Source organism: Hippichthys cyanospilos, chromosome 6 (genome assembly GCF_059441005.1).
Source record: "Hippichthys cyanospilos isolate Australia breed blue-spotted pipefish chromosome 6, RoL_Hcya_1.0, whole genome shotgun sequence".
NCBI classification, from domain to species: Eukaryota; Metazoa; Chordata; class Actinopteri; order Syngnathiformes; family Syngnathidae; genus Hippichthys; species Hippichthys cyanospilos.
Genome location: NC_142374.1, coordinates 12,338,753 through 12,359,949, shown reverse-complemented (window position 1 = coordinate 12,359,949; position 21,197 = coordinate 12,338,753). Strand labels below are relative to the sequence as shown.

Here is a 21,197-nt window from a genome sequence, read left to right as displayed (position 1 = left end):
CATTTCAAATGTGAAATCCAAGTTGCAAAGTTAAAAAATAAATAAATAAAAGGCCCCAATTTGACTGATTGGCAAATGCAACTCCCATACCAACACAGACCATGAATGGAAAAACACTCTTCACAAGAGAATGGAAAAAACAGTGGCCAAGACTATAAACATACATTTATCTAACTTTATTTATTATTACATTATTTGGGTTATATGAATTATCTTCATGTAACACAATGTGATTTGTACTGAGTGTGTCGGTGAACATTTTGAGGTCAGAATTGGGACGATTCGAGTAGGGTAAATTCAACTTCCCACTTTCCTCAAATGCAGCAACAAATAATGAAGTGACTATGCCAAGCCTAAAACGACAAACCAGTCACCATGAGTCATGAGTAACCCTACTTTATGACAATTATGATACATAAAAAATATCTAAGAGAACAAATATATAACCATAGCAACTGATATCATTACCATTAGCACAGATAAGATGGAAGCATAGATCTTCCTCGAATAGTTGTGGTTCGCTGTTTTTGAATGCACTGCTTATCCCTTGCACTAAAATCCCACACTACACACATCTTCCCCCAATCAGGGCATTGCAGGACTCTCCTTTGTCTTCATTGCAATCAGAAATGACATTAACTGGCTCAATGGGTCCCAGCAGCCCACAGAGCAAGCGCATCATAAATACTGCAGATATTAGCTGTAATAAAGTTTTAGTTCCCCACTGGAATCCTAAACACACACAAACCTTGGCTCATGGAACCCTTGATAAGCGTAGTGCTGCAACAAAGTCCAAGTGATGCCGTTGTCTGTGGAGTAGTGCAACAGGACTCCCTCGCCTGCCTGGTCTGGTGCAGGGCAGGAGCTCAGGGTACTTCGGCTGCCCAGTCGCAGGGTGAACTGAAGATATCTGCAAAGATGTCAGCACACATAAATGCAGCAATTGAGTGAAAAACAGTGACAAAGTTCAATTGCTGTATCAAAGTCAAATTAATAAATGATAAAGGAAAGGAAAACATGAAGGACTGTGTGCAGGGAGGAGGATGTTACATAAACAGAAAGAAAGAAACAGAAAGCATGTGCGCTGAAAAGGTTAATGAGATGATTAAATATATAAGGACTAAATTAAAAGAGGACAACATTAGTCCAAAGTGAGAAAGTTCATACGAGTACATCCGTGTACATAAATGCATATTTATGTGAGGCTCAAGTTCTCATTTGAGCCGATAATCATCTAGCTATTAGGTAATATTTACTATGATATATAATTTTCAATCATAAGCCAAGAGAGTAAACATCCACCTCTCTGTCCTTGGCTGATCTGAACTTTCATCAACAGAGCTGATTGTTCTTTTGGCCAGATGCTTCTTAGTGAGTCACAAAAATGGCATTAAAAACGACCATCAGGTGGCACACAAGAGAACCGCAACGGGCATAATCAATCTAACACAGATGCCATCTCTAACCTCATCATTATCAAACGTTTTCTCTCATCCTCTCCTGCCAGCTCATCTATATTGCAGCCTATAATCACAATTTTTCTCCCCATCCCCCACTGAGCACAGTAAATATGATTGAAAGAGGGCCTGATGGGAGAAAGGATGCTGAATAGCTGGAACATCTGTCTAATCAATCACAAGCGAAGACACCTGAGAAATTAGGTGTACTAAAGTACAGGTACACTAGAAATGTTCAGCCTTGGATAAGAGCTGTGAAATATTAAGAGTCAAGTCATCAATTACCTTGCCTGAGAGCTATCCAGTGGTGCAGTGATTAGGTGTCTCCTATTGTCCCGGTTGAAGACCAGCGCTTTGCCGCTAGCCAATACCCCACAAGCGAAGCTGACCTCCGCTCCACGGAGCGAGGAGAAGCTGTGGTAGGAGGAAAGGCGTGGGCTGGAGAAACCCTCAGACAGGAAGGCTGGGAAAGTCTGGGATGCGAGCTCACAGGCTGGACCACTGAATCCTGGGTCACATCTGAGTAAAAACAAGATCATTTTGAAACAGTAAAGAAAATAATGAAGATTAATTTTTACACCATATATACAATATTATAATTCTAAATGGTGGAGCAAGGCATGACGTCGTTAATGGGATGATGCATTTTGTTTTCGGCGGTGTTAATGCAGGAAAGTCTTACTTGCAGCCTGTTCTGGAACAATGTCCTCTACCAGAGCAGAAGCGCAGACAGGCTGGACCAATATAAACTAGAGAACACACACGGAGATTGAAAGGTGGTTTACTTTGGGCTGAATGAATGTGTCTTGTTTGGATTAGACAAGATTATTGTATATTTTTTTCACTGCTTGTGGGAAAAGATCATGTTGTATATGATTACAAGTCTGACCATTGTCGATGGCCCACATGTTGCCCAATCCAGTGCCAGACTGTTTCCAGCGAAAGCGTGTGGTGTCTGTCAGGGCAGCATTGGGCAGAGGGATAGAAATCCTTGTCCATCTGCAAATGCAAAACAATATTCAAAGTCATGCGTCGTAATAATATACATAGGAGGGCTCACTCATGCAGTGATGAATGGTGAGGTGAATCCTACCCGCTGTAGTTGTCAGAAGAGTAGATTGTACTGTGAGGTAGGTGGGGTCCCGCGCAAAGCTCTGGTAAACACTCAGTGTGCAGCAGAGACCAGGAACGACCATGATTGGTGGAAAACTCCAGACTGACACTGAAACAACAGGAAAAATCTTACCAGTTATTTTATGTCTTGTGGGTCTTTCAGGCTTTAAAGTAAAAACAGTAAAACATTTGATAAACAAATTGTCTTTTGGGTTTCTCTATTTTCGAAGCTTTAAATATCTAAAAGAGTAGTCTAGCGGTCTGTGATAGAGTGCAGAGAATTATATTAGTTAACCATTTTGCATGTAACATTTAAACATTATCCATACCCTTAAGGGATCATATTACCTGTGGTAATATGAAATAAAATAAAAAAATGTGGTTATATTTACTTGATAAACCCAAGTAAAGTTTAGAGTTTTTGACTTATTTATTACAACAAAAGTTGCTTGGATGGTTAAGTGGCCATCGCACCAAACTGAAGCGTGTGTTTGTTCCTGAACCCCATTGTAGTTATTTTTTATTTTTTTTTTTTAGGTAAAGTGTAAAGAAAAACTCACCTTGTAAACAAATCTTTGAATGAATAAACTTTGGTCGGTTTTTTTTCCAAGAAAATATTACTCCATGTTTTTGGTCTTGTAGAATGTCATAATAGTCTTAAAACCAAGAACTAAACTTTTTTTCTAGCCAAGGGATTCTCAGAATGTGTGGTTTGCACAAGAATCATCTCCTAAATTTAGTTCAGTTATAGTTCCCGTTTTAAAGTTTGGCAAATTCGCATGTAAACTTTGTTTTAAAAATTTAATTAGGGAACAATTTATTTCATATTTGTGTACAACACATGTTATTTATTTTCTCCTAGAGCCCCCTAACCCTAATCCTATCTAAACACAGGGCAAATCTTAAAGCCGTGAGAAAAAAAAATCTAAAATCTTAAATGTACTATCTAGTAAAAAAAAAACCTCAAACTTATTTTAGATAAACACTTCGTTCATCTATACTACAGTCTTTTAATGTTGGTCTTTTTGTCTGTGGGCGGCGGGGTTATACTTGATGTCAAATCATTGCTCTAGCCTTTTTTCACAAATGTGAACCCACCTGTTGGCAGGTTGGTAGGAGCCGCAGCCGAGGTTGATGGAGAACTGAACAACGTGCGTGTGTGTGCCAGGTAGCACAGGTAGCAGCTGCATAAAGTCCACAGCCCATACATGGCGGTTGGCGCCCCCATGTGAGTGCTGCTCCAGGCAGAATTGGGTGACTGGCATTTGCAGCTCAGAGGGCAGCGCCACTGAAACCACAGCAGGTGTCTAAGACATAGAGGTAGAGATGAGGCTTACTCAATGAGGTTTGGAAATGATTTTGTTGAGATAAACAAATTGGAAAGTTGAGGGGGATTCGTATATGGTACTTGTACAAGTAAAATGACATTAGATTTGCATCCAGATCCAGTCTTTATACCGCACAAATGTCAAACATAAGGCTTGTAGGCTACCTCACTTAACGTAGCACACTCAAGCACAAGAAGTGCATATACTTCATGTTCCTAGCGGATTTTTTTGTATTGTTTGCTGAATTGTATAATTAAAATATCAATTTCAATTTTTACCAACTAATCGCAGCGGCAATTTTGGTATGTGTTTATAGAAAACGGCTTTAACAGTCATAGTGGCACCCTGTTAGAAACCATATATACTGTATGATAACATCCAAAATGAGATGTGAAGTTCGATTTTTATTCCATAGTCAAAAGTATAACTAACAGAGGTGGGCCGTTCGTCAGCACTAAAGGACTGTCCGTCATATCGACACCCGTTTTGCTGACGGACCAACAAATGATGGGGATGCTCAAAAATATGACGGATTAAGAATGTCAGAAGAGCATTTTTCACCCGTCGTAATCACCGGGATGGAGATTCCATCAGATGTCCATCAGACATCCATCAGTCAACACACCCCTTTTGCAGTCAGAAAATGTGTTTGCATGTTTGTTGCTGAATCTTTAGACGATAAACTGGAATGACTTTAATGTCAATATGACTATAGTCACTTAAATTCGCAACCCAGCAGTGGAGAACTGCATCCAGATGAGTGAATCAACCACATTTAGATCAATTCACTACTTATACAGCCATGACACAGCTTCCATTACCAAGTATGTCTTTGTGCATGCTGCCTTTCTGAGTCATAGTTTCATTAAACAAAATTCATACTGTACACAAACTTGCTTACAGTTAAGTGTTGTAAGTGTAGCCATGAAGTAGCACGTGAACTAATTCACAGTGATGAAAAATCCCCAAGTTGGAAGTAATATAGTAGATTTAGGATAAAAAATTAGTGGATGTATCTCACCCTGTAGGAAGAATATGGAAGGGTGTCAAGGATGACACGTTCCCTCTTGCCTTCCGACCTTCCAAACAGAATGACATCGTGATCATGTGACTCTCCGGGATCACATTCACCACCACCTACAGAAGAGCAATTCTTTCAGCCATAGCATCAAATATAAATATGCATCATATGATCAATGGTTGATTTCAATACCCATGGAGAAGTGGAAACGGAGGTTTCCATACGAGGTGGCATCAATGTAGGGCGTGCACAATCTCCTCCGACCATCCAACTCAAACACTAGTGCCGATCCCGACTCAATCTCACCACACTGGGTCCCATACACAGCCCCCTGGATGTCCCAGCTGAGGGAAACACAAATGGTCAGGTTGGTGAGTAGAGTTGTTAACTAGAAAAATCTGTGAACCTGTGCTTGCCATGAACTAAGTATTATAAATCACCTGGAAGATGGCATACAGTACATGCAGACATATTTGTACACAGTGGAGAGAGGATCCTCGTTAACTCTGACAGAAGCTAACTCAGTGTGTCAACCTTCTCATGGGTGTTCCTATCATTTTTCCCTTAACAAGAATGTAAATGACAGGCAGGTTGATATGTGCATTTGTGTCACAGCGACCATGCTGAGGTAAATAATTATAGTGGTAGGGATCATTACCACGAATATTCTGTCTGCATACAAGCAAAAGGCATCCCATGCCACCTGACGGGTGAAACAGCCTGTCTCACTCGCTGCGTGGCATGATGGCACGTACGATGGTGGAAAGCCACTTCTATGGTGGTTGCCTCTTTGATGGAACATGCTTAGATGGGTAATTATTGTCTGCAAGTAATAGATCTACTGTTTCTATTTTCTGCTGTCCCCTATTAGCTAGGGGCCGATGGCAGTTGTAGTGCGCTCTACTGGTCCGTGCTGTGTTATTGTACACACACTGTGAACAGATGGACTGCTGTCTGCGAAGCAGTCAGTGGTATGGCATGTACCTGCATATCAAGTCACATTACATTACATTAGTTAAATGGCTTCCTTGTTTATTCATCATAACAAATTGGTCATTATTACTATATGTAACCATTAGTTAGGATTTCTGTGTATATATAGATGTTCCGTTAGTGTAAATCACAATACGGTCACAAGCTAAGTACATCTCTGGGTGTTTTTTAAAACATATTCTTTTAACACAGTGAGTGACAAATGTTCTCAGCTTAGATAAAAATAGGAGGACAGGAATGATCCGCCTTTAGTGCCAGGTCCTTAAGATTACTTTTAAAGTGTCAAGTTGATTTAGCTGCATAAAAAAAATTCGAATTGTTATGACTGTCAAACACATCCATTTAAGAATAACATTAGCAACTTTAATGTCTTTCTTTTTTATCAACTTGTCCTTTGACTTTACCCAGAAGCTATCTAGGGATTTCCACAAAGCAGACCAGTTTTATACAGTCCTATTCTCAAAATTCATGGTAGCCACATACCTCTACAAAGGCGCTAAATCGTGGGATCCCTAGGGCATCATTTAAAAATGTTTCTTTGCTACATGCCAAAGAGTAATTTGAGGAATCAAAAGTTTCTACGGATTATAAAAGGTTTATTTTTAAGCGGGCATTGCCCTATGACCATTAGCTTGACTTACTTTGAGGGTGGGCTTTCAAAATCCTCTTCCCAGTAGCTTCTTCCCTCCTCACGGTGCAGGTCGATGTCTCTGCTGGAGGCGAAGTTGTGACCGACTGCCTCGCCACCATGGAAATACAGGGAGTTACCTTCTGATTGGCAAGCATGCTGTAGAACAGTGCATTGTGTTAGATGGTTACATACGAGAAGGTCGTACAGAGTCTTAATTCATAGAAACATACCTTGACTGTAGCTCCGGGGAAAAAGAGCCAATTGGCAGTGTCCGGGGGGTCTAGGTTGTCTTCCATTAGAGGAGCTTTGTGGGCAGCATTGAGCAGCAGGACATTGTCCACGCCCCAGCAGGACTCATAGCCTTCTGGCCCTTCGGGTGTTTCCTGAGACCAGCGTAGATGAACGTTCTCTGCCCTGGACCGCAGTGGCATTGGAAGAAGGTGGACGAAAGTGCTGCTGTTTGTCGGAGCTCTAGAGGTGCACAGTTTAGAAGTTTGCAAATTGAGATCAGGAAAATATATGAAAGGAGGAGTTTTAGGAAGATGAAAAGGTTTGAGATAAACCTGATCTTCTCCAGCGTGACCCAGTCAGAAGTGTTGGCATTTCCATTCAGGCTGTATGATACAATGATGCTCGGGTCTGAGTAACTGAAACGACAGGAGCCTGAACCTAGGCAACACAAAGGAAAATTAATGACAATTCTGTGTGAATGTATTCTGAAGGTTCCTACAGATCATCTGAACCAGAATAACTGGAGAAATATTATTTTTCAAGAATGCTCAAACTTAAATTTGTGCTTTTGAATTTCTTCACCATGTGGAAAATAATAGTAAAAGTTGTCATTATGGAAATAAGTGACATAAGAACTGTGTTGAACGATTGGAGTGGGGTGTGGTGAAAGTAAATGTTACAATAATTCATGAGAGCTGGTAAATTCTTGTTTGAATGTTTTTGAAACACACAAAATGATTATTTAGGAGTGATCAGAGTTTGTCCAAAATATAAAAATAATGTATGTTTTAAGCCACTGACGAAAATGTGCTGTTCATCTTCCAGTGGTAAAATTCTTCTTAAAAAACCATTATGTGAGACCACTGTGCATTTGTAAAGTGTTTTGTGTATTTGTAAAGTGTTTTTGTGGATGCTTTGGGATAGGGTGAGTTCAAAGGTCGTTAATGGAGGATGCCAGTGCCTCCATCCCCATCGCCTAGCATGAAGCAGCCGCCACTTAACAGCACATCTTTGACTTTACAAACTCACATGTATGACAAAACACTAGTAAATATGACAATAACAGAAAGCGGAAGAGGAAAATGCGAATAGTGTGTTCAGTCACGCCTTCCCATGAGAACCTCTGGATGCATGTAATGGTCATGAAAAATAGAACATCTCTAAAAACTCTGCCATGGCCGAATGGTGCCTGATGTTAAAGATTAATGAGTGACGTGGACCAGAGAGATCGTGAGATGAGCAGAATTGAATTGTGTACAAGGCGGCATAGTGACTATTTCCTGGAGCTACGCAGGCACTTTTTGTCCCAGACTGCATGAAACTGGCGCATGCAGTGTCTTTGGACAATGTTTAAAAACACTCAACACAAAGTATAGTTTGATGTCGTATTTTGTTGAATGTGCATGTAAGGAGTGCTGTAAGTGGCAGAAAAATTATAACACCGGCCAACATTTTTTTCCCTGAGTGCCAGAGATACTTTAATGGTTTTTAGTTAATTTTGGGTTACTAATTCCAAAAATTACATCCATTTAGTTGAACTGACCCACATTTTGAGATATTCCATACTTATAAATAGGGTCGGTCCTATCCAATCCACTGGATGGAAAGTGGTATTGAGTATTCATTTTTATCATAACATTGATGTACCATATATTATCTATTATGGAACATCCATCCGGGTATGTATCATGGTATTTTAAACTTTCCGCAGGCAGCTGTACTGTAACCATCAATCCATCCATTTTCTTTACCGCTCTGTTTTTATGCTTCTTTTTTTTACCAGCCTTTGGACAGCAGGCGGGGCACAACCTGAACTAGTTGCCACACAATCACAGGGCACACAGACCAATGACCATTCCCACTCATTAACACACTTAAGGGCAATTCGGAGTGTTTAATATACGTATCGAGCATGCGTGTTTTTGAAAATGTGGGAAGAGACCAGAACATCTGGAGAAAACCCATTGGGGCACAGGGAGAACATGCAAACTCCACACAGGAAGGCCAGAGCCAGAATCAAACCCATGACCTGACATGAGACTGACATGCTAACCAGTTTTCCACTAAGCTGCCCTAACTGTAATGATTATATGGTTGCATTCAGACTGCAGGCGTATTTAATTCCTAACAGATTCCTTCTCAAATTTGATTTTTGGGACGCCAGAAAAGCACATCAGCCTTCTCAATATGTAATATCAACAGCGATCAGAAGCGGCATTTAAAAAAACAAAGATCAAGCCAAACAAAGCACAAATGAATGAACCGTTAAACTAAATCAGTTGCAAAACATTTTTTGGGATGCGGCACACGCGGCCTGGTACCAGTTGACCCACAGACCGGTACCTGGCCGCGGGCCGGTGGTTGAGGGCCACTGAACTAGAGCCCCCCAAAAATCTGAAATCAAAACACCCTAAAATTTTGCAGACTTTCTAGGCTTCAAAATGTTTGTTGACCAATATAATAATACTAAAGCCTATAGGGCCTAGAAAGTAATAGAAGTAATAGAAGTGGTCTTTTATTTATTTATTTATTGATTCATTTTGCTGCAGATTGCTAGTTGCATTAAATACTTACCGATGGCAAACTGAAGGATAGATGCTGTGCTAGTGTTGAGAGGGACAGTTATCTATAAGGCATAGAGAAATGGTGGTTTAGGAAATTATAGAATCACTTTTCAAAACAATTATGTTTTTTCTTATAAAAAAAAAAAAATCTATCCGTCCATTCTGTTGGGCATGATCTAATTAGTCTGTGGATGATTTGGAGCCAATCCCAGCTGATTCTTGGTAAGACACATGGTCAAATGCCACACATATGTAAACAACCATTCGCAGCTGTGGATAATTTCTTAACTTCTATGACCCTAACAGTAATGTTTTTTATTTTTTTTATTTTGTAATATGAACAAAGTATCTGCAGAAAACTTAAATAATGGAAAACAATTCAAATTCCACACAGAAAGACTGAATCTGTAAAACACATGTAAAAAGAATAAAAGCTGTCCTGGAAAGTTTACAATTGGCACTTACCAACTCTCGCTCTCCTAGAGGCTCACAGAAAGTAACCGCTCGGCCATGCATCAAGACCCCGCACTGCTCGCCCAGCTCACAGTTTGTGCACTCAGACCTGTGCAGTATTCGCAACAAAGACAAGCACGATCATGAAAGTGCATGAATTTGAGGATTTCAAGAGGACATACCAGATGGTTGGGTCCAGATCTCCTTGCAGGTTTGAATCAAAGTCATCACGTAGCACAGCATGGTTAGTGTGGACCTCCACTACACATACAAACGCACAAAGCATTTGCTCAAAGTTAGACGCTATTTGCTCTTGCAGGGAGGTTTTTAAGTACAAGAAAAGCCATAGACTCACGTAGACTTGGTCTCAATGGGGACTCGGTTGGCGCTGAAACAGACAGAAACTGAGTCAATATCAGAAAAAAAACATCAGAAATTCACATGTAATTCCTGGCCAAATGGTACATAGGTTCACCCATTGGGGAGGCAGTAAATTATTGTTAAAGATTTGGCCTTTATACACTTGCTGTACACCTAGTTGTTAGGGAGAACCTAGCTCGCTGTGTGGCAAACATTTGTATTGGCAAAGATAGATAATGTCACATTAAATAAATCATGAAAATAACCAGAAGTGGGCACTTTGTCAGCACTGAAATATTGTCCGTCAGTCCGTCGCCGATGGATGCCCCTTTTGCTGACGGGCCGACAAATGACGGGAATGCTAAAAAAATGGCGAAATAAAAATGTTGGAATTGCAATATTCAACCATTGTTGTAATTGCCGAGATAGACGTCATGTCAGAAGAAAAAATGACGGACCGACGATGACGGAAATGGAGCGGGGCTCTAATAAATGTCGGACCAGCAAAAAAATTAAATAAATAAGTTACCCACCTCTGCAAAAATATGCTCAGTTGTGACTTGTCTCCACCAAGAAAAAATGTCATTGAAAAGGTAAAAAAGATGTACTTGAGAAAGATGTATGAACTTTTCAAGCACTTTAACAAATCTTGAACCTGGCCCAAACCAAACAGTGACAGACCCTCAATACTTGGAAAAATCCACAGATGACTGTTATGAACCATAGTATTCCCATGTGTCCCACAACGCTACACAATAAATATACTGTACAGCATTTGTGATATATGTATTAAATGTTTTGTTACTCCCGTACTTGAAGTTACTCAACAATAGTCCTAGAAGTACTTACTGCTGCAGACAGGCAAACATGCTCGTGTGTACAAGCATTCACTAAGTTCATACATTTTTGTGGGCCTGGTCGTCAATCATGTGGTGGCAGAACAAACTTTGGTGGTGTCCTGGCCAGCCGCAGCTGTGGTCTCCTGGCCGCTGATGTTAATTCCTTCCAGTCATGAAGGGCCGGGCGGCCATGATTAACAGTTCACTGCCAATTGACTGCCGTCCTCCCCAGAGGCGTATGCGTGCTCTTATGCTGGAATCCGTGGCGCAGGCCAAGCTAAAACTTACAAGCATCACACTCCTGAGGGATGCATGAGCGGATAAGCATTAAGACTTAATGAATCAAATTTGATCATTTTTAGAACCGCCTTAATTTATGAAGTATACCACTATCCAGTGTTTTGAAGTCCAAGAGCATGTATTCGACCTTTGTGCTTCAAAGCGTAAACGGTCGTGAATAAATGGGACTGAAAAGTGTTTAGATATCAGAATTGAGTCTTAACATAAGACTCTGAATTATTTTTCTTTACTTTTCAATTGCAAAGTGTGAAAAATTCATCGACTTTTACTTCATATTTATTTGCACGTAAAAAGGTGTCTAACCAGGCTTTTAGCAGGGCACCATGGTGAACTTGTGGTTAGCATGTCTGAGTCAAAGGTTCAATCAATGGACTGCAGCTACCAAGGGCGGGCAGACAAGCTTGACACAGGCAAAATACACTTGTCTTACTCATCACTCATTTACCACCAGACAAACGATGTCATTTAAACCAAATAAACTTATCTCAATCTTATCAGACATGGTTCCAGTAAACCATGCCTTGGATCTGCTTGTCTTGAGCATTCGTTCTTTCGAAGAGGGTTCCTTCTGGTACAGCAGCAACGCGGCCCAACCCACCTCTTTTACCTCTGCAGTAACATTACAGTAGCATTACTACAGTACTACGTTACTACAGTAGTATTACACATACATTTATTTTCAAAAGGCAACTATTGGCTAGAACGCTGAGCATATGCAAGAAAGCTCAGTTCAGTTTCAGGCTATTGGCAGATTGCTTTCTGGACATTGGCTGTATGGTGAGCATCACACATAACACAAATTGTGCTTTGTGCAAATAACATACCGACAGCATATACGTGAAGGAGGGTTTGTGGGCTCAAAAAGTAAGATTTCCGTAACTTTTAAGTAAGATGGTGCCTTTGACCTCATTGAACAATGCCATACTTTAAGCCAGTTGAGCTTATTTGCTCTGCTCTGGTATAAAGCCATCCTGCTCATGACTGAGAAGAAAGATAATCTGCCTCCATATTTTTCATCCAGGCTGAGCCGAACCATCTGATAAAAAACATGCGCAGAGATGGAACTGAGGGATCTAAAGTTAAGTAACACTGTTACTTCAGACAGCAATTCAAAACTGCTTATAATTGACTGAGGCAGAGTCTGCACGTAGCTGGGGGTCTTGCAAACAGGTGGTAAAAATGTTTGCAGTTTGCCCTCTCTGCTATATACTGTATGCCCAAGTTTTTTTTTTTTTATTTTTTTTTTTATTTTTCATTAAAACGGTGACATTAAAGAGCTGGAAGTTCTTTCTGATTGGACAGAATTTGGCGAAACCATTGCCGCCAAGCCGCTCGACATGCTTGTAAATGAAAAAAACTGGACTACAAAGATTTGTGTAGCAGTATTTTTTTTTTTTTTTTTTAAATCAACAAAGCCATGTGCACTGAACTTTTTTACACACAAAGCGTGATGGAGATGCGGCTTTAAATAGCCCTGGTTACTTGTAGATAAAGCCTGAGCCCAAAAATGAGATTTAAATAAAGACATAAATAAACATACCTTAATATACCGAGCACTCAGCTAGTCTTGTTTGCAGCTAGTCTTGTATTTTTGCTTTGGATCATCTTATTAATGCCAATTAGCAAAGGATTTACAGCATCACCCAATTGTACAGCATTTTGATGCACGGCTTCAATCTGTGGCGCTCTGGCATTCCGAGCTACTCGGCTTCACGGTGACAGTGTGTTCTAAAATGAAGCCCATTAAAAGTAGATCAAAGGCCTTCCCAGGCCTGTCTTGTTCTCCGCTTCTAATCCTGCAGCGTCTCCTAATTCTAAAAACACTCCATGCAGCTATGTAGGATCCGTGATACATACAAGCTGCGCATTCTTTGTGTGCCTTGTTTACGTTCCTCATAAATGTTATAAGAAAGGACCAAATGGTTGTGTCAACAGTTTACAAAAGTATGCAAAGAGTGATTCCGACTAATCCACCCAGTCCTGGAAAGCACATGCATGGCTGATGCTCTTTTTAACAACCCTTCGGAATTGCCTTTGGTCTTGCTACTGAGTCCAATTGGCTGCAGAAAAGCCCAGAAGTTTTTCCTTTTTTTTTTTTTTTTTGGGGGGGGGGGTCTAATCCTTTCTTTTCTTCTTCCTAAAAAATGTCTCATTTACTGTTTTCTTTTTCTATGCTTCATCAAGCTCTCACTCGCTGTCCTATATCAAGGCACAGCCGCTTCATCCTCAGCACTTCCAGGCCAGACAGTGGCGCTCATTTCATTGGGGATTAATCCCCTCTCACTTTCTTAAAGACTTCAATTACTGCCTCTTCTATGAGCAGCTCATCTCTGCTAATGCCTGTATCTTCTTAGCCAGGGTGTATAATCAAGCATGCACACAGCGGCAAAGGCACACTACCCCCCCCCCCCCCCCCACACACACACACACACACATTTTTTTTATGGTATTCGCAAGAACACAAGCAGGAAAATAAATACAAATTTGAAAAAAAGTGTAATGCTAATAAGTACTTTGGTTGAGTGATTATAATGAGCATATAGCCTAAGCTTTGGCAGACTTAGACATTTGTGCACAAATAGAGTAGGTCAAAAATCATATTAAATGTCCTGGACCATGGGAGTTCGACATTTTGGAGAGATAAACCATGGTAAATTGTTGATTTCTCACCCTTCCCTATTTCCCTTCGATGATGCATTTCTTTTGCTTCTTTTTGCTTTTTCTGGGCTCTCAGCATTGACCCCGCCCGAGCAGATAAACAAAGCATACATACAATATGCAAGAGTAAATACAAGCCTACCTTATGGAACTTTTGTTATGAATGCGAGGTTTCCACAAGGACCGATTAGATAGGAGGGACGGTTGTTAGTGTCTGCATGATCTTGACACTGTTTTGGATTTTAATGTTAGTAAAATGCCTGTTTTTGGCTCTTTCATTCATTCCGCTTGGAAAGGCTCCAGCTCCCGTGACCATAGTGAGGATATGCGGTCAAGATGAAGAATGGGTGGATGTTTCATGGCCAGCAGACATTAAACACTGTCAAAAAGGTGATGAGGCAGCTACGCCGTAACAGGTGCTGCTTTCGTAAACAAGACATTTCACTTCCTGGTTAGAAACATCGGTTCCAGTCAACTCAAATTTTATTAATTAAATGTGCCAAATGTAATTAATATGCTTTTTTTTTTTTTTTAATTGTGTAAAGTTGAACAGAATAACAGGATCTAGGAAAAAAGTTAGCAAGATCTAGGTCCTTTACAGCCTCCCCTTTATTCAATTCACTGTCCTTTTCCCACACTAATCTCTCCCTTGGTTTTCTTCGCCACTCAGTAAATGCCATCAACCACCCTCGTCCTCCTCCAATTTGCTCTTATTAACTTGGTGTGACTCACCTCGACAAGACGAACGGCGTTTGAAGTCGCGCTAACTGGTGCTCGCAATTACGCTCTCCCCACAAATCAAGGTGCTGTTGTTTTAGCTTCAATGAATTATGTACTGAGATAAGATGATTATCCGTGGTCGTATTACAACCACTCCACCTCGTTGCAAAAAGCAGGACCTCGAGGTGGGCTTCAAGTGGCATCGTTAGAGTAGTTTTTGAATAATAGGTAAGAGGAGGTCGTCAAGAAGACTAATATTTTCCAGTACGCAAACATAGTACGTATTCACGCTAGCGAACTTTAGACCGGTTGTGATGTAAAATTTCATTGCAGGTCCCCATCGGTAGCGTGGCCGAGCGGTCTAAGGCGCTGGATTAAGGCTCCAGTCTCTTCGGGGGCGTGGGTTCGAATCCCACCGCTGCCAAGCCATATTTTGTCAAGCACCCTCCCGAATCAGTTTCTATGAAACAGTAAGTTATAACAAGGAAATAACAAGCAAAGTACATTACTCGTCTCTTAGATTAAAGCGGCCTCATCCTCTTATCACAATTTTCAAAACATTGACGCTCATACAGCTAAAACCATTGCAGAGAAAAACAAGGGAACGTCTGATACAAACAACTGGTTAGAGAAGCCACAAAATTAAGGAATTATGCCTACTGGGCCTAAATAACTTTTCTATCAAGTAGCTCAAGTGGGTGCAGCACCCTCTGCTGCTGGAGTGTCATATGCCTGTAAAGATCTCCAGAGATAAGAATAGAAATACTGAAGGCTGCTGCTTCATACTTGGCATACCATAACTCTTTACACGACTGCCCTCCAGGATGAGCATGAAAGTAAAATGCTCCTTGGTTTAGTGTGCTAATTCCTACGATTCAAAGCTGACACAAGAAGGCATGTTACGTTAGCGCCGGGGTTACATTTAAAGATTATATTCTCGGCCTAGAGGTTTTGGGGAAGACTGTAATATTTACGGTAAATATGACATTGGTTGCATAGGTTAGTAATACACTATGGTGCTTTTGATCACTAATTTAAAAGCACAACATAAAACATAAGCAATTTTGAAGAGTGTCTTAAATCAAGGCCGACTGATTTTGACTTAAAAAAAGTTCTTTTCCAGCAGAATTTTACAGGGTCGAATCCACTACGTGTGCTGGGTCAAGTTAGTTTATCTTTCAGTTTATCTGTCACACATTTTCTTTACAAATGGCTTTCGGGTTCATATTTGCCTGTTGTGCTCTGCATCGTGTTAATTTCATGTCACACGTCATATTTATAAAATAGAATCTAAAGATATCTGGAGAAATTATTGAGATAATTTGTGCTCCCAGGATGACGCAAATTTGCTATTTTGGTCTTGATCTTAGTCACAAATAGTGGACAGCTTTTCTGTAGGCGAACACGCAGGGTGGGTATGAGTGAGGTAACGAGAGAGATGAGGTCCTTCATCACTTCTTTTTTGCAGTGGCCTCTAAGAGTTATAAATCCCCGTGATAATCCATCTGGGTTGCAGTGTGCTGGTCCAGGCTCGTAAAGAACAGATTTATTTCCCTACTGGAAATGAGGACCCAATGATGCCGGGCAGAACGCCGGGACCCCTGGCCCGCTGTCAGGGGGTGGAGCTGATGGACGGCTTGCTGGTTCTAAAGGCACTACCACTCAAGCATTCAGACGACCGCACGGTCCTCCTCGACTACTGCCTTTGATGTCTCTCATCTGGATTACTTAGCATAAACTTTTTGGGGATGTACTTTTACCCACCTTCCATTTTTTTTTCTTAGACCATCTAATTGCTGTAATTTGCTGATACAGTATTTCTCAACTTAAAAACTAGTAATGGGACTGGCTCTTTTAATGGCTCCAATCATTCTCAAACCGTTCACTAAAAAAGCCATTCAAAAGATTGTTTCTATCATTGCTATAGGCTTGCTGGTGCCTATCCCAGCTGACTTTGGGCAGTAGGTGGAGGAAACTGAATTGGTCGCCATCCAATTGCAGGGCACAGACACAGACGAACAACCACTCACGCACCCAATCATACCTTTGGACAATTTAGTATGTCCAATACACCTGCCATGCATGTTTATGGTGTGGGGCAGAACATGCAAACGATGATGGATTTCAACCTGAACTGTGAGGCGAACGTCCTAACCACTGCACAACCGAGCTGCCCAATCTGAATAAGTGCAATTGAAATCTTCAACCTGACTAATTACCTCTTAAGGCTGGCTCGGCCATACACAACTTTGGCTCCTACTTTTACTTTCACTTTTCTTCCTCCCACCTCCGAGGATCATAACCCTGCTTTAGATAGCTTTCAGCTCTTCAAAGCTTCGGTCTTAAGCATATAAGAGGTCTCATATTTTTTTGAATGATTATTCCACTTTGAATGATAATCTTAAGATTTCAAGTAACTTTTGGCTCTAAGCAGCCCACACAGTTTGGAACCAAAGAAGCGGTAAAATAAAAATATGATCCTACCAGTGAGAAGTCATTACAAAAACGCGGGCGCATGCTCTGATTTGTGCCCATATACACTTTGTCATCTTTCCCGCTGAGAAAAGCTCTCATCGCTGTTAGCTGTCATTTCCAGCTTCGCTTCATGCCCCCTACTCTTAAATCAGTGTCACACTTGGATTTGTTTACTACAGATCATCCTGTATACATCACTACTTATTGCTCTGCTGCCACTTATGACATTTACAGACCTTGAGGTTTAAATCTTTTTGCAGCTTGTCCACTCTGCTTTTCATGAGTCCAATGCTGAAGGCCTTGGTACTACAGTGACATATGTTGGTTTTAGATATGGAGTAACTTTCAAAGTCATAAGTCTGTGATGCTGGTTGACTTTCAATCAGGGATGCAGCTGTAAAGTATCAAGTAAAGTTCAAATCAAATATTGAGTATCTGAATGATAAAAAATATATATATTTTTTAATTTGGTCAAAAATAATTATAAACACGGAAGACCAAATAACACTTTCTGGATTAATGAATTAAATATGCGTAACCGACTCTATATATTGTTGATGATCATTTTACTTTAATTTAAACTCCACTTAGCAATAGATTATTCCTCCGCCTCCTCCAAATCTCTTCATTAATTTAGGTCTGGGGTAGGCAACTCCATTCCTAGAGAGTCTGTCCACATATGCATGTTTTTGATGTCTCTCTTCTACATCACACCTGATTCAAATAATCAGCTCATTAGCAAGCTCTGCAGAAGCCTGATAATGATCCTGATCATTTGAAACAGGTGTGTTACAGAGGGGAGACATCGAATACGTGCAGGATAGCAGCTTTCTAGGATCGGAGCTGCCTACCTAGATTTAGGTATGTGAGACAAATTTGCAATTGAAAAAGCATGTTTGCCGATGGCTTGGTTTGTTGAAAGGTGATCGTGGGAACAGCAACCATGTCATCATCAAAGTATGCAGACTCATGATGCCAGTGAGAGTCGCTAGCTTGTATAAAATTTACACATCACATATTTACCCAAACGTTTATGCATTCTCTTATTAAATTTGGGCATATATATTTTTAATAATAAATTGTTTTAACTCTTTTTGAGCACAGCTTTTCAGTTCAATTTGATTGTTGTTCCATAAATTTACACCTCGAACAGATACACACATTTGCTTGAAAAACAAAAAGAAAAAAAAACATTTCGGTGATTATTATGATTAGGGTTTGCTTATATATAAAATATATTGTTTGACGATGATAATGATATTAAGGCAGCGGATGTGGCTCTATGTTTTGTACAACAAAATACTCATTTTGTGTTTAGTCACTAACCTGATACGTTAAGTGGCAATAAATGGTTCAGGGCTCTTTTTTGTAGAATTTGTTACTTTTTGTGAAATGAGTTGAGGTAATTGATACAGCACTCACATCTCAAGTTCTGGCTCGCCAGCCAAAGAGACATTTTACAGGACTTTTTACATATACAGTATATTATAAAACAATCAATGGGTAGATGGTGTTGAGATGATAGCGCTCGGGCAAAGAGGTAACACGCATAAGATGGAGTGCTTCAGTAAGTAGGCATGTCATTAAGAGAATATATTCTTTCATTTATCTCCTCAACCTGTTGACAAAAAGGCTTGAATAGTAAAATTACTTCATGGCTCAAATGATTTCAAAGTCAAATTTAAACTTTGAGGAGGAGTTTGTGAGTAAGCAAGGGGCTTCTTTCCTGTAAACAAGCGATTAAACTCACTCAGCATGCGGAATTGGACTGCGGTGTCTGTCAATTGCTGCTTAAGGCTGTCACTGAAAGTGGATCTAAGCAGTCTCTGCCATAAAGTATAAATCTCTGACAGCAAGAGAGAACAAGGGAGAGGGTTAGGACGCTGACTTGAGCATAAGCTGAAGTTAAGCTGGGTCTCTAAGATTCTCGGGCTTCAGCTGTGACGTTGTAATGCTCCACCACTGGGATGAAGAAGTGGAATCTTTATAGCCTTTAACAATATGTGCTCATGAGGGAAAGACCTTCTCCCACAAGACTTACGGCTGGAAGTGAAAGAATAGTAAAGCATTTATTTATACATTGTTTACCTGCCCCGTGATACTAGTTAAGATTGAGTGCTTCATAAAATCAGAAAGAGACTATTCATATATAATTTGAGCTTTGGAGCTGGTTCCCCATGAAGTACCCTAACTGTGTAAATAAAATTAGCTACATTGAAACAAAATGGTTATACCTGAATATTTTGATATTTCATTTATGTATATAATGGGAATACGTTTTCTTTTCTTTTATAATGAGAGAATTGAAGGAATGAGGAAATCTGTTTTTATTTCAAATATACGAATGCATCAAATTGTACCAAATCAAGTCTTTTCACTTTAAAATGTATCATCCTTAAATCGTATCACAACATACGTGCGCGTTGTGTGTGCATTTGCGGTTGTATGCATGTCTGTGTGTGTGGGTGTGTCTGTGTGTACTCACCTCCCTGTTCACAGAGTTGCTGGGCCAGAGCATCCTTGAAAAGAATCTGTCCTCTGTGCGTAGCAGTGGCTCTAAAAGATTATAAATCAACACATGAGAAGAATGAATTGAATTGAAAAAAATATATATTTTCTCACCTGACATGATCATGCAGTCATTAAGCATCATTTACTCAAAAGACCACATTATCCTATCGTCAATTTTTTTGTTCCACAGCTAAAAACAAAAAAGTACAAAATATGACACTACAGTGGTGCTATCATATGCATCCTTCATTTAGTATTTCCAATCTATTGATGTTGCTTATGTTGAATTATGTGCAAAGGATAAAAAAAAAAAAAAAATCTGGTGTCAGATTTCCAGCACCACATTGCTTAATCGTTGCATGATAGAGAAAGCTCACTGCAGTGTAGATATGTTGCATGTATGGAATACAATATGAATCGCCTGCACTGTATTATTTATATGAAGATGTAGAGATATTTTTATATGCACATGCCTATTTGCTGCATAGCCCCAAACATCCAAACTCATTTACAGATATAAGTTATTTAAAAGTGTATCCTTGACTACTTGTCCACTTTTGACATCAACTCTTTCAGAACATGTCTGTAATTATATTATAGTATTGTAATTAGAATTATTTTACATGTACAAAAAGAGACCTAGAAGGGATGAAATATATTTACTTGTCAGCTGCTATATTATAATATAAAAACGTTAACTTGAGCAAAGTGTAATCTTGTGTGCATTTATTAAATTGGATACAATAAATGGCATGCTTGCCGCTCAAGAACAGAACAATGAGTATTGTCATTTTAGCATTTGCGGTCACGAAGCAATCCTGTAAACGCTTGTATTTCATCATCCTCATCCTCTCAAGATTCTGTACGGAATTTTGCAACACTTGCACCTGTCCCAACACACAGACCTTTTATGGCTATGTTTTTCTTCACTCATTAATAATGAATACAGCCCTCATTATTTCGTAATAACATTTGTGCCGGTGCAGAGTTTGGGGGGGTGGGGGAATTTTTAATTATAGTCATATTTCAGAATTGGTTGAGAACTAATTTGAGTTTTGTATCTATGAATAAAAGATGATGCATTTCCAACAGTATGTTGCAATGTAGGAACAAGACTTAAATATTTACGAAACATGGGTTCGCTAATTTGAAAGCACATAATTTTGGTGTGAGAGCATTTTGAACAAAAAAAAAAATCTGAGAATTATTGTATATTTGACTGCAGAGAAGAGAAGATAATCATCCGTTTTCTTGGTTTCAAGTCTATTGGCCTGAACGAACATGATATACATATTGTCCTTCTCTTATATAAACAAGTACAAATATCCCCCCACACACACACACATTGTAAATTAATACTACGCAGCAACTCTTAAGGACAATTTATTACATCATTACAATTTACATTTTTTTCAATTAAATGTTTAATTCAAGGATGTATCTTATATACACACTGTGTGTGTGTGTGTGTGGGTGTGTGTGTGTGTATATATATATATATATATATATATATATATATATATATATATATATATATATATAT

The 21,197-nt window shown here is 39.7% G+C and overlaps 2 protein-coding genes, 1 long non-coding RNA gene and 1 other non-coding gene across 4 annotated transcripts in view; 1 reads left to right on the top strand and 3 right to left on the bottom strand.

Moving 5' to 3' along the window:
- LOC148422225 (reelin-like) overlaps nucleotides 1–7,280 on the bottom strand; it is a 35,768-nt gene extending 28,488 nt beyond the window's left edge. Inside the window, exons 1-12 of the mRNA XM_088416586.1 lie at nucleotides 7,274–7,280; nucleotides 7,107–7,212; nucleotides 6,774–7,014; nucleotides 6,554–6,699; nucleotides 5,112–5,263; nucleotides 4,920–5,035; nucleotides 3,669–3,877; nucleotides 2,551–2,679; nucleotides 2,347–2,456; nucleotides 2,140–2,206; nucleotides 1,743–1,976; nucleotides 749–910 (exon numbers count right to left, since the gene is read on the bottom strand). Of these exons, the coding sequence (XP_088272712.1) occupies nucleotides 749–910; nucleotides 1,743–1,976; nucleotides 2,140–2,206; nucleotides 2,347–2,456; nucleotides 2,551–2,679; nucleotides 3,669–3,877; nucleotides 4,920–5,035; nucleotides 5,112–5,263; nucleotides 6,554–6,699; nucleotides 6,774–7,014; nucleotides 7,107–7,212; nucleotides 7,274–7,280 (1,679 nt within the window). The remainder of the gene's footprint in view (nucleotides 1–748; nucleotides 911–1,742; nucleotides 1,977–2,139; nucleotides 2,207–2,346; nucleotides 2,457–2,550; nucleotides 2,680–3,668; nucleotides 3,878–4,919; nucleotides 5,036–5,111; nucleotides 5,264–6,553; nucleotides 6,700–6,773; nucleotides 7,015–7,106; nucleotides 7,213–7,273) is intronic.
- Nucleotides 7,281–9,803: 2,523 nt separating this feature from the next.
- Nucleotides 9,804–10,294, bottom strand: LOC148422224 (uncharacterized). The gene is made up of 3 exons (XR_015865898.1): nucleotides 10,147–10,294; nucleotides 9,974–10,052; nucleotides 9,804–9,900 (listed from the first exon to the last, which is right to left on the bottom strand). It is a non-coding gene; the product is annotated as an uncharacterized LOC148422224 (long non-coding RNA).
- A 4,716-nt stretch (nucleotides 10,295–15,010) lies between these two features.
- Nucleotides 15,011–15,092, top strand: trnal-aag (transfer RNA leucine (anticodon AAG)). The gene has a single exon. It is a non-coding gene; the product is annotated as a tRNA-Leu (tRNA).
- Nucleotides 15,093–19,061: 3,969 nt separating this feature from the next.
- Nucleotides 19,062–21,197, bottom strand: part of LOC148422222 (reelin-like) — a 46,150-nt gene continuing 44,014 nt past the window's right edge. Inside the window, exons 4-5 of the mRNA XM_088416585.1 lie at nucleotides 19,629–19,699; nucleotides 19,062–19,105 (exon numbers count right to left, since the gene is read on the bottom strand). Of these exons, the coding sequence (XP_088272711.1) occupies nucleotides 19,062–19,105; nucleotides 19,629–19,699 (115 nt within the window). The remainder of the gene's footprint in view (nucleotides 19,106–19,628; nucleotides 19,700–21,197) is intronic.